The sequence below is a fragment of the Rana temporaria genome, chromosome 1 (assembly GCF_905171775.1).
Source record: "Rana temporaria chromosome 1, aRanTem1.1, whole genome shotgun sequence".
Classification (NCBI taxonomy): domain Eukaryota; kingdom Metazoa; phylum Chordata; class Amphibia; order Anura; family Ranidae; genus Rana; species Rana temporaria.
In genome coordinates this window covers 333,707,525-333,721,495 of record NC_053489.1, presented here as the reverse complement: position 1 = coordinate 333,721,495, position 13,971 = coordinate 333,707,525, and the positions used below count along the sequence as shown (strand labels likewise).

General features: G+C 41.2%; 1 protein-coding gene across 1 annotated transcript in view; it reads right to left on the bottom strand.

Moving 5' to 3' along the window:
* Positions 1-12,071: 12,071 nt before the first annotated feature.
* The window catches only part of SHB (SH2 domain containing adaptor protein B), a 301,020-nt gene continuing 299,120 nt past the window's right edge, over positions 12,072-13,971 (bottom strand). The window contains exon 6 of the mRNA XM_040361035.1: positions 12,072-13,786. Coding sequence (XP_040216969.1) covers positions 13,603-13,786 — 184 coding nt within the window. The 3' untranslated portion in view covers positions 12,072-13,602. The remainder of the gene's footprint in view (positions 13,787-13,971) is intronic.

Genomic DNA, 13,971 nt, shown 5'->3' with positions numbered 1-13,971 from the left:
ACATTTACGTTTTTGGTTGTAACATGACAAAATGTGGAAAATTTCAAGGGGTACAAATACTTTTCAAGGCACTGTAGATGAAGCCTGGCACTTTGGAGGTCTGGACAGCGTTAGCTGTATTATGGCCCTCCGAGAAAAACTGTCAGGGTTGCAGAGAAATCTGCCTTGCCCAGCTAGGCCTCTTGCTACGTGCCTGTGATAGTGCTAGAATTGGATGCAAAGGCCAGGGAAACACTGTAATCAGTTTGAGCATGTTGCAAACCTTTGCCAAGTGAGTGCTAAGCTGAGTTTTTGCAGAGGTTCCCTTGTGCCTGGTTTCCAACCTTGCTATCAGTGAGGGTGTTAACCCTGTGGGGTACTGACAAAGTAGGGTGTAGAATTCATGTAAGCATGTTTGTAGAAAAATACACAGCAAAGCAGGTATCATCCTGTAGCAAAGTCCTTGTGACAAAATGGTGAGAGAAAGTGCCTGTGTATCCCATAAGGGCTCTGGGAAGGAGTGGTAGTAAAAGTGTGACTTGTGATGTGATGTAACACCTATTCATCCACCTGAGAATAACCTTTGAATGGTGGAATTTTTACTGACAAGTTTGAAAGTACAATCCCAGCTTCCTTATAGTTTTGCACAAAGTGAAAACTATTCAAGGGACACGTAAACAAGCATACAGCAAGTAATGAAGGTACTGAGCCTCAAACTTGCTGTAAAGCTACAGTATTCGACCGATATCCAGGATAAATCCGTCTGGCCCAATTTTTAATTTTGACCATGGACATGCTTTAACCCTGCCTAGAATTCATCCACTTGATATGGAGGTCTACAGTGGACAGGGGGTAACCTGCAGCCCTCCAGCTGTTTCAGAACTACATGTCCCATCATGCCTCTGCGAGGCAAGATTGGAACTGTAAGTCTTGCAATGCCTCATGGGAAATGCAGTTCCACAACAGCTGGAGGGCCGCAGCTTGCCCACCACTGGTCTCTGCCCTGCTGCAGCCAATGTATAAAGTGCTCTTGTCCTGAAAGTACTCAACAATAACTAGAATAATGAACAAAGATTTAGGGATGCTCTATGGCAGGGATATGCAATTAGCGGACCTCCAGCTGTTGCAGAACTACAAGTTCCATTAGGCATAGCAAGACACTGACAGCCACAATCATGACACCCAGAGGCATGATGGGACTTGTAGTTTTGCAACAGCTGGAGGTCCGTTAATTGCTTATCCCTGCTCTATGGGAATGTAATCTCTGTCAAAGAACTGAAAAGGGGGGGGGGCACAGTTTGGGGCCCACCTGCTTTAGACTGTGGCCACCTCACCTCATAGCTTTAAAAACATTTAATTGTTCTTTAGCAGGAAAATGTTACTCTCCCTTTAAATATGTTAATGGTACTTCCAGGAAGATCCAATGGGAATGTGAGGACATTTCTGGAAGTTGGGATTGTCTATATAAGAGCTGTGTGTGGGGGGAGGGGGGCTTATTCCTTTTCCCCCGGACCTGAGCAGCAGCAGGTGAGCTCCCTCCCTCATTCCCTAGTTGCGTGCACCGTTTATGTGGTTGGGTCACCCTGGATTTCTAGGGGGGTGTGATTTGTATATGTTAGAATGTTGCCAACTTACTGCTTGAATTCTGATAACTGGGCAGATTACTAATTTTGTGTTCATTTAGTGGTGATGAAATTATTATCAATATAAAGGAAATTGTTATTTTTATATTAAACCAATAAATGTGCTGTGGCCAAATTTTGCCAAACTTGATTCTTTGTCTAATTATTTCTTGGGTCGTACCTGGGGAATGGTTTTGTTCAGGAGAGTGTGGCCTACAATCTCAAAGTCATTTATTAAAAGTTATTGGAAATTGTGCGTACTAAGACATCAAAAGAGTAGATATTTTTTAAATGAAAGTGACGAATCAGAGGTAACCTGATGTACACTGGCACAAGAAGCCCATAGGTCCAACAAGATTCCACAAACGTTTGCTATCAAAATGTGGACAAAAATGCACAGATGTCACAAAAGTGACATTCATCCAGTTATGCTCTGATGCAGCAAGGGAACAGTTCATTGATCCCCTGGTGAATGGAATGGAGCACACCCATGTGAAAGAACCCAAATGATTGCTATATTAGGCTTCATTCACATGAACATATAAATATTTTTTTGCAGAGAATGGCAAGATCGCTCCGTTGATCCCCACTGACTGACAGCTCTCCTCTATGGGGAAGGTGGATCGTAGAGTCCATTGTCATGCGATCTGATCTGCCAGATGGATGGAAAATAGGGTTTCCATTCATCAGACGTGGTCACCGCTGATATCCATCGCTCCATAGACCTGTATGGAGGGCTCCGTTCAGGTCCGCATAAAAAAAACTGACAGGGGCCAATGCAAGTTACTGTTGACAAAGCTGGCAGAAAATCCTGTGTAAAATACATACCCAAATACCCGTGTTTAGTGTACAGCATTTAGACGTATGTATGCCCTGGATGCAGCGGTGGCCACCTTTTTTGTACACTGCTAAATGCAATGCACATTTTTGTTAGTAGATGCAGCTGTGTGTATGGACCCACTGATTCCTATAGTGCTATATTTAGATGCATACCACCTATATGCTATATGGATCTAAACACAGCATTTTAGATGCCCATGTGAATGAACCCCAAGGCCCCTATTCCAGGGGCAGACTCATTTAAGTTAGCAGGGATCTGTCCGTTGATTCCTGGCTGATAAGAGCAGGAAGATGAACCATCTGTGTCGGCGCAGTTTATGTAGAGCGGACATGGACAGAGCCAGCTCTGCTCTATGGGCAGTGGGAAGTAAAACAGACAATTTACACCTGACTGCACTCCAATCTGATCAGCCTAGAAAGAGGAGGATGGATCCAGTTAGTTTTTTTTAGAGATTAGTAGGTGTATATTTACACAAGTCCATTTACACCCGCCGGTCTATAGGAGTGAATGGACCGTTTCATCAGGGCTGCTTAAAAAACCGACAGGCGGACCTGATCGAACCCTTCGTGTAAAAGGAGGGTTCAAGTACACAGGTGATTTTATCTCTTGCTTCTGAGAGATTTAACTAGAGCTGCACAGAATACTTTAGCAGCCAAGGTCTCATTCATATGGTTTTACTAATCTGTACACTCATGCATAGCTGTCTTCACTTACGTGGAATGCACAGGTGTTCTGTGGAACTCCACACACATCCCATAGTGTAGCTATGAGTAAGCACTGATTGTAGTGCGAAATGTCAGCTGTATGCCCCTGTCTTTGCTGTGATGTATGGTGTTTGATAACTTTTATCAATAAAGGCAACCGAGAAGGTTTTTCCAGAGTGCGGCTGTCCAAACATTTCTTTCTACAATCATCCCACAGTGTACATCCATGCGGGACAGCTCGAACAATCAGGATGCAGTCTTTCTCCTTATCCATGCAATGGACCTGCATAGATCTACATTCTAGGATGTGTGTGGAGATTTGTGTAACTGGCTGCTTGTCAGGGATTTAAACAGACTGCCTGCATGGGTCTACAATGAACACCTGTGCATTGCATGTGGGTAAAGAAAGCCAATTTGCACCCATGTACAGATTGTTACTCACATGCAAATAAGGCCTCATTTAGTATAATTTCTAGTAATTAATCACTAGGTGTTGCATTTGATCCCTAACCAGATGGAACAAATAACTCCCTATGGAGTAACCAGCATAAGTTGCATGTAGTAGAATTTTGTAGTGATCAATCACATATGCTTACACATGAGTGGAGCATTATGCAACCATGCAAGCTTGAGATGTTCTACATAGGCTACTCTCTTTGCCTATCAGGGTCACACAGGACAACATTCACGTGAAAGTTACAGTAACTTGAAAAAACACCCTTTGAAATTTTTCACATTTTGTCATGTTACAACCAAAAATGTAAATGTATTTTATCGGGATTGTATGTACCAGACCAACACAAAGTGGCACATAATTGTGAAATGGAAGGAAAATGATAAATGTTTTTCAAATTTGTTACAAATAAATATCTAAAAAGTGTGGCGTGCATTTGTATTCAGCCCTTGAGTCAATACTTTGTAGAACCACCTTTCACTGCAATTACAGCTGCAAGTTTTTTGGGGTATGTCTCTACTAGCTTTGCACATCTAGAGAGTGACATTTTTGCTTTGATCTAAACCATTCCATTGTAGCTCTGGCTGTATGTTTAGGGTCATTGTCCTGCTCGAAAGTGAACGTCCACCCCAGCCTATTGCAGGCGCTAACAGGTTTTCTTCTAAGATTGCCCTGTATTCGGGTCCATTCATCTTCCCATCAACTTTGAACAGCTTCTCTGTCCCTGCTGAAGAAAAGCATCCCCACAACATGATGCTGCCACCACCATGTTTCACAGTGGGGATGGTGTGTTTGGGGTGGTGTGCAGTGTTCGTTTTCCAGCACACAGCGTTTTGCTTTTAGGCCAAAAAGTTACATTTTGGTCTCATCTGACCAGAACACCTTCTTCCACATGTTTGCTGTGTCCCCCACATGGCTTCTCGCAAACTGCAAATGAGAAATATTTTGGCTTTCTTTCAACAATGGCTTTCTTCTTGCCACTCTTCCAGAAAGGCCAGATTTGTGGAGTGTACGACTAATAGTTGTCCTGTGGACAAATTTTCCCACCTGAGATTTAAATCTCTGCAGCTCCTCCAAGAGTTACCATGGGTCGCTTGGCTGCTTCTCTGATTAATGCTCTCCTTGCCTGGCCTGTCAGTTTAGAAGGACAGCCATGTGTTGGTAAGTTTGCAGTTTGGTCATACTCTTTCCATTTTAGGATGATGGATTGAACAGTGCTCTGTGAGATCTTCAAAGCTTGGGATATTATTTTTTTTATAACCTAACCCTGCTTTAACTACTTTAGCCCAGACCATTTTGCTGGTCAATGACCGGGCCACTTTTTATCGATTTGGCACTGCGTCGCTTTAACTGACAATTGCGCGGTCGTGCGACGTGGCTCCCAAACAAAATTGACGTCCTTTTTTCCCCACAAATAAAGCTTTCTTTTGGTGGTATTTGATCACCTCTGCGACAATTTAAAAAAAAGAATACTTTTTCCTATAATGAATATCCCCCAAAAAATATATAAAAAAAAAAAATTCCCTCCGCAGTTTAGACCGATACGTATTCTTCTATATATTTTTCGTAAAAAAAAATCGCAATAAGCGTTTATTGATTGGTTTGCGCAAAAGTTATAACGTCTACAAAATAGGGGATAGTTTTATGGCATTTTTATTATACTATAATACTGCGACCTTATGGCGGACACATCGGACACTTTTAACACATTTTTGGGACCATTGGCCTTTTTATAGCGATCAGTGCTATAAAAATGCATTGATTACTGTAAAAATGTCACTGGCAGGGAAGGGGTTAACACTAGGGGGCGATGAAGGGGTTAAAAATTTTCCCTCGTTGTGTTCTAACTGAGGGGGGGTGGGACTGACTAGGGGAAATGACAGATCGCTGTTCATGAAAGAACCGGGAGCTGTGTGTTTACACACACAGCTCCCGGTTCTCGCTCTGTCACAAGCGATCGCGGGTGCCCGGCGGTGATTGTGCCCGCCGGGCACTCGCACCGAGCAGCCCTTAGTGGCCGCAAAGCAAAATCACGTTGTATTACGTGATTTTGCACAGCCGAGCTGACCTGCTGCTGTAAAATGGCGGTGGGCGGTCAGCAAGCGGTTAAACACAACTTTATCCCTAAACTCTGTGGTCCTTGGCCTTCACTAAGGTTCTCTAACAAACCTCTGAGGTCTTCACAGAACAGCTGTATTCATACTGGTATTAAATGACATACAGGTGGACTCCATTAACTAATTAGGTGACTTCTGAAGGCAACTGGTTCCACTAGATTTTAGTTAGGGGTATCAGAGTAAAGGGGGCTGAATACAAGTGCATGCCATGCTTTTCAGATATTTGTATAAAATTTTCAAAACCATTTTGTTTTCTTTGTGTTGGTCTATCACATAAAATACCTTTTATAATTTTGGTTGGAACATGACAGAATGTGGAAAATTTCAAGGGGTATGAATACTTTTTCAAGGCACTGCTCCCCATGTTTGTTCTTGCACAGTTACCATGGGAAACAATTACCGTATTTATCTGGGTATAGCGCGCACCCAGTTCTAGGAGAGAAATTTCCTGAAAAAAAAATAGCTTACAGTTTAAATGTCCCGGCATCCATCGGCGGCCTTGTCCAGTCTGGCGTCCGTCTTCAGCCCTCGTGGTGTCCTCCCCGCTTCTCCCGTGCTGTCTCCGAGCACCGCCGCCAACATATACCGAGCGCAGTACACTCGGGTACACTCGGCTCCTCTCGCAGGGCGTGACCGCGAGCGGAGCCGAGCATACTGTGCTCGGTACTCAGAGACAGGGGATCGGCGTATAACGCGCACCCACGATTTTCCCCTTATTTTAAGGAGGAAAAAAGTGCGCGTTATACGCCGATAAATACAGTACTTAAATTTTAAGTATGGATCTTTTAAACTCCATTTACACTTATGCTATTGAACAATGTACCAGGGTTTGTGCGATGGCAGTGCCATTCATTCTGAATTGCACCCCTGCTCCTTTGCTGATGGACACGCATTGCAGCAGAGCGCACCTTGCAGCAACACACTAAAATACACTGCGCTCTTATAAAGGTTACATATAACTATTTTTCTGCGTTCTGCGTTCTGGTGCATTAGACAGCCAATTCAAATGGGCCAATATACCACAATAGTGAATGGGCTCTTAACCTACAGCTCTACTTGTGTTTTTCACTTTGTTTTACAGTTATAATACCCGTAGATGAGAACTGACATTGAAACGTATTGCTAATTTTTAGAAACAAAATTCCCACATTACATATGCCAGTTTAACCGACTCATTGCATGGATAGACTATGCACCCATGCCAATGACTATTCATTCGTATTCTCACATAGTTAATACAATCTCAACAAACTAAATAATTTGGCAAGCATGAGGTGCTGCTATCTCTACGAGCATGAAGTCTCCCAATTGTTAACTGCTCAAGGAAACTCAAGTACATTTTGACAAAAAGGAAACATCCACAATCAGAGGAAGAACAGGGTGAGGCTTACAATAATAATTATTGCAAAAAAAAAATCTTTTAAACTTTTTAGTCAAGCTTGATTAAAACTTCCTTTTTTCCCGATAAGCTATCCCATGTACTGGATTGCATTCTTGTGGTTATAGTACAGTTGTAAAACGGCAAAAGCAAAAAGAGAAAAGCTTGATTTAAAATAGTTGATTTGAATAAAACGGTTACCCATTTTTTTATTATGGCAAGAAATATGTATGAATTTGGGCATAAATGATAATTTATTGATCTAATGATCTTCATGTTTATGGATGCTGTCAGATTGTACTAGACATCCCCGGCCAACTGATCTTGGAGGAAGTTGTTGAATGTTTTGGCCAATGTCTACTGTTTTCCCAGAAGGTTGGCACTTAAGTTTCTGACTATCCTATCTAGTTCCTGTATAAACATAAAAATGAAAGCTTGGTTACCCAAGTAGCTCTTTTAGCATTTGGATCATGCCAATGCCTCCAATCATCCTCTAAATGTCAAAACACTTTAAAAAAATTAGTTTTTCCTCTAAAGATATCATAAGGATTACCTAGTCTTTAAAGGACATAAAAAAAACAAAAAAAAAAAAACATATGCGGTACATCTCATCAATACATGATGCACATTTCCCCATGTTATAACCATTAAAGACCTTGCAAGAAGTGAAATATGTTGATCTGCCAAAAATCGTAATTGTCGCTTACTTTCCTGTCATAGGCTGACAACAAACAACCTGTTTGTGGAACAGTGTGGTGGACCAAATGGTGTTTTTTTTTTTTACTAAACTACTGTATCCCCCTCTCTCCTCATCTCCACAACACAGGGAATATTTTTTTCTACAGCCCAAGAAAAGAACTAGGAGGAATGTATCTCCTTTATATAAATCAGGGTGCACAGGATAGCTATACATTTCTAACATGACCAACAGATATTTTTGCCACTTATCAAACAGGAATGATAAAACACTTTTATTGGTATATTTAACAGACCAAAATGTAGCAAGTTCATTGTTATGACTCATACACATGACCAGTTTTCCCATCGGGAAAAGTGCCATGACAGCTTTTGGCCGGGAAAACTGTCCGTGTGTATGCTCCATGGCAGTTTTCCCGACAGCAAAACTGCCGGGAATTGCGGCAGAAAAAATGAGAACACTTTTTCCCAGCAGTTTCCCTATGGGAAACACTACAATGGAGCATACACACGGCCGGGATTCCCAGCCAAAGATCTCACTGCAGTTTTCCCAGCGGGAAAACCTCTGGTGTGTACAGGGGGAAAGTGACCGAGCAGGTTCTCGGTTTTTCCCCCCAGGATTCCCGGCAGACTTTTCACCGCTGGGAATCCCGATCGTGTGTACGGGGCACGGGGGTTTACATACACTTAGAAAATAAGCAAAGGACTTGGCATTGGTAACTTCTATTTGAAATTGTGAGGTTCTTGGCCCTCATATTTCTTTCCTTTACTATCTGGTGAGTCAAACACTTGTGCCCCGTGCACATGATCGGAAACTCCGACAGCAAAAGTCCGATGTGAGCTTTTGAACGGAAATTATGGCCGTGTGTATGCTCCATTGGACTTTTGCTGTCGGAATTTCCGCCAACAAAAGATTGAGAGCTGGTTCTCAAATTTTTCGACGGAAAAAATTCCTATGGGAAAATCCGATCGTCTGTAGCAATTCCGACGTGCAAAATTCCGATGCATGCTCGAAAACAATTCAACGATTGCTCGGAAGCATTGAACTTAATTTTCTCGGCTCGTCGTAGTGTTGTACGTCACCATGTTCTTGACGGACGAAAGTTCAGAGAACTTTAGTGTGACCGTGTGTATGCAAGCCAAGCTTGAGCAGAATTGGCTGTTTTTTCCGGTGGAAAATCTGATCGTGTGTACGGGGCATTGGAACTAATTGGGGTCGATTTACTAAAACTGGAGAGGGCAAAATCTGGTGCAGCCATGCACGATAGCCAATCAGCTTCTAAATTTAGCTTGTTCAATTCAGATTTGAAAAAAAAAAAGAAGAAAAACCCTGTAAGCTAATTGGTTACTATGTAGAGCTGCACCAGATTTTGCACTACGGTTTTAGTAAATCAACCCCAATATGCTTATCTAAACTTTCCTGGCACCTCACTGACATCTAACTTGACAGCCCTGAAACTTCAACCCTCAAAAATTTCCCCAAATATTTTTTTTTCCAATGCAGTGCAGGTGTGTTCTCATCTAGATTTAGGTAAAATTCATTGGTGTGTTGGATAAACATTGAAAATAAGGGATGCTCCCAAAAATGCATGTGCAACGTATCTTACCATGTCTTAACCTGCATACAAATACATAATAATTTTCTCCCAAAAGGGAATGATTTTTCTAAAAGCTCATAGGCTGTTTTTCTTTGCAAGGAGATTTTCACTTTTCAGGGTCAATTTCCCTTAGCTTACTGAATGAGGTGAAGTTTTGCCGACATCCATCTTACGATTGTGTGCAAGCAAAGTTATGTTTTTTAAATTATCCTTGCATGTGGGTATTTTTCTACAAATGGAATTTTCATGACAATTTCTGTGCAAAGTGAACATCCTATTGGTCTTTAGTAAATCAACCCCATAGGGTCTTCGGGTGCCTTTTAATATTCCCTGCACACTTTTCTACTACCACAATTGTTCAGATGTGACTTAAAGAGGTGAACAAAATAAGGGGGAAAAAATCTCAATATGTACACAGTAAAACTTGGTGCTCTCTCTTGTTCCACCTCACCCTGCTGACCTTAGTAATGGCCTACAAGTGAATATTAAATACAGCTCTGGCAAACCCATAAATCTGTGTGTCTATAGGCTGAATAGTACTCCAACACGGAGCAGAAGATCATGCAGGCAGAACACAGAATTCTACTTAAAGCAGATGTCCTTGTATCACGTCACTTTAAATAGTTTGTCTGGACCAAACTATTTGCTTCACTAAGTGCTGCAATGTCTCCAAGCACTGTGCTGGGTTTTGGCTGCGAAACATTGCTGGCTTCCCAATGGAACAAAACAGTCTGGCTGAGTGACTCTTAGCCATTCATAGGCTGTTTTGTATTCTGTGGGCAAATGAAAAACGTCCTCTGACTGGCTGGGTGGGAGGGGCAGGCTGATGACGCCACGCTCTTAAACTGGGCCAATTAGAGGAAGCTTTGTATTCATTCACAGAATACAAAGCCGCCTATGAATGGCTGAGCACTGCTCAAGAAGACTCTGTTTCGTTCCAGGTGTGAGAGTGGGAAGTCTCTGTCACAGCCAGAACCTAGCGCTGTGTACTGTAATGTAGCTGAAGTTACATGCATTACACACAGTGCTTAGAGACACTGCAGCAACTTAGTAAGACAAATAGTTAGTTTGGGAAAGCTTGGTTCAAACAAACAATTTTTAAAGTAACATAAAACATGGACATTCGCTTTAGCCATATTTTCTTTGCTTAAAAGTGTCCTCTGTCTACTATAGCTTGCATTTACTATTCAAGGTAATGCAGGCACCAGGTACATTGATACACGTGTCACAGTGCAGCAGCACAGATGGCCATTATGAAAACAGAAAAGGGTTAATTTCTAAGCAACAATGACTTCTAAGTGTCAATAGCACTCATTATTACACACACATACAGTACATTTAACAAACCAAAGCACTTGAATACAAACAGATGCAGGGGTTGACTTACTAAAACTAGAAAGTGAAGAATCTGGTGCAGTTCTGCATAGAAACCAATCAGTTTTCATGTTTTTCTCAAAGCTTAATTGAGCAAGCTGAAGTTAGAAGCTGATTAGCTATCACTTTGCACTCTTCATTGATAGTAAATCAACCCTGTAGTGCAGGGATATGCAATTAGCGGACTTCCAGCTGTTGCAGAACTACAAGTCCCATGAAGCATAGCAAGATTCTGACAGCCAGAGGCATAATGGGACTTGTAGTTCTGCAACAGCTGGAGGTCAGCTAATTGCATATCTCTGCTGTAGTGTCTATAATAGAAAAAAAAATCTGTGGAAATGACTTCTGCTTTGTGTATTTGTTAGCTAAGTCAGCCCATAGAGGAGTCAGTTTCTGTCATTTGACTAGTGGGTTGAATGAAACAAAACAGACTCAATTTCCTCATTCACACAATCTTTGCTAAACTGGCCAAGTTTCGATCCATGTATGGCCAGCTTAAGTCACTCAAAGTTGCAGTGTTCCAAGAGACAGACAGATATCTCATGGTCCATGGCTCTCTCCGGAAATATCTGCCCATCTATGATTATTAATGGAGTATTAACCTTCTGTAATACATAATAAAATTTTTTTTTGCTTTACTAAAAGGGGCATATTGAAGTCTCATGTTTATAAATCATCCAAAATCAAGAAACTTTTTATGTATTTAGTCTTTCCCTTGAGAATTTAATTTTGTAATGCTAAAAGCATACTAAAATTAAATATGGCTTCCACTTAGCCACAAAATCCATAAGTTAGCTATCTGAGTGCCATTGTTCTCAGATAACACATCAAGGACTCTGCACTGGCTTCATAAATAAATGTAGCTGTTGTTCAAGCCTCAAGATTGCCTTCCTTGACGCCTAAGTCGGGAACGCTGTATGGTCCCTGTCAGTTATGTCTATAGAAATCACTGAAGTGGTATAATTTGGGTGTCTTGCTGGAGAGGCTTGTAATTAAATGTCAAATGTCAGACAGGGCTGCTTCCCCGCAAAGGGATTTCTCATTTTCTCTCATTCACATCAGGACACTTGTACATTTTTTTCAAGCCTGACCTCTTAGGCAAAGTTCTTTGCAAATCGGAACCCAATTTGCATTAGAATTCGGGGGTAATGAAGTGCAAATCCAAAAGCATAAGTGAATAGCTTTTGCATTAAAACATGAATAAACTCCTGCTTCAGATATCAATTAGGAACCATTTTCTAGGATGATCTCACGGGCCCGATCACTTCTTCCCAATTTACTAGTAAAAGTCAGAGAGACACAAAAACATTGCTTAGAAAGCAGATACTGTATTGCACAACGAAATCCAATGAACGGATGACAACAGCTTGGCAGAAACAATATTCAAGTACACAAAAAACACACATGCTGAAGATCAGTTTTATTAAAGAGAAGTATGGAACCCCTAATACTGTGGTTTTTGCTATCCTGATAGGAAAGAAAAAAACAGCCTTCACAAGCAAAACAGTTAGAAAATAACAATACCCGGGTTTTTTTACATTTTAACCTACACCGTTCGAGTAACTCTTACCCGCTAAATAACAGTCACACTGTACAAACACAAAACATGGTCAACACTGCCTTTTAAGGCCTCTGACTGTAAAAAGGTGCACAACAACTCTTTCTTTGTACCAAAAATGGGGGTCAAAAATATAATTATATATTAAACTGCTATTTTCTTTATTTACATACCCTATTCATAAATAATTAAACCAAAACTCGCTAGAGTGCCATGACAATTTATGGTAACGGATGTAGCAAGTGAAAAACTGATACATTATTGCTCTAACAGACACGTATTACTAGATATATTGTCAGAGCAGGCCCGGGCCATCCATGCGGGCTCTATGTGCGGCTTTTTACAGGTACCACAAAAAAAAATAATGCTTGGCTTGTATTCCAAAGCTTGGTGTTAAAAAGTGACTGCGCTGAAGCCATTTATGCTCCTCACACAGCAATCAAGACAGAAATCTCCACAGGACATCACCCGGACTTGCTGAAAGCTTCCTTTAATCAAGAAAGATGCATTGCTTGCTTGAAGGAGAAATTAACAGTCTTAAAACCATAGTAAGATCAAGTTTCCTTGGAGCCAACAGTTCACTACAACTAAGCTTTGAGCCGTCAGACTTGTAGCTCTAAAACCCCCTTTTTTACAGCAAGTGCTAACACCTCTAAACTTTAGTTTCTCTGGAAAGACGAAAAAAACTTTTTGAGAGAGCCACAACACTTCGTTATATAAGGCTGTCAAGCCAATGATGACATTTTGTTCATTGATGACCCCAGGCATTGCTGCCACAAGGGAGAAAGAGTGAGAACAACGTACAAAACATAGAACTTTCTTCCAAATGCCAATTATGTAGCAAACATTGTAGCTCCAAAACTGAATTTAATACAACATAACTATGTTTTATGCACTGAAACAAATAAACACAAATGGCCTCGGGCTACGCTTATATCAGTTTGTAGTTTAACATCTGAATTGTCCATTTCGAAATTTCTCCCAAATAAGCATTGCATTTTCAAGAACTCTTTTCTTAGAGCACAAAACCCTCCAAATCACATTATATTTTTTTACCAAAGGCTCTTTTTAAAACCAGATGTAGTGTCCTTTGTGAAAGCCGTAGTGCAACATCGTACATATTGTGAGTGCCCGTAATTGACGTTTCACAATGTCAGTGCTTGAATAGTCCCCCTGCAGTACCCTGCTGATTCATAGTGCAGCTGTGCTGTACTAGCAACAATGCTTCTTCACAGTCCCCTGTCCACAGGAAGGGGGGGGGTAGCTCAGTCTCTGGGAACCCTAAAGGGTCCGCACTGCTACAGGGTAGAGGAGTGATAAATGTTCGGCTCCTTTTATTGGAAGTTTCCGAGTGGTGTAAAAATGGATGACTTCTGGAACACTTTCAAAAGGAGGACTGTTCTGACCCAATACGTATTTTTCTTTGGTTTTCGACAGTTTCATGTGCATGAATCCTTGACTGCTCCTGTGGAAAAAAAAAAAAAAAAAAACACATAAGAACATTGTAACCACCCAATTCGTATAGGCTCACATGTATTCTATAAATGTAGAGGGAAGAAAAGTAGCTGCACTGTCAACACCAGCCAATCAGATTTCAACTGTCATTTTACTACAGCAGGTTGAACTATAAAAGAAATGTGATTGTTTGCT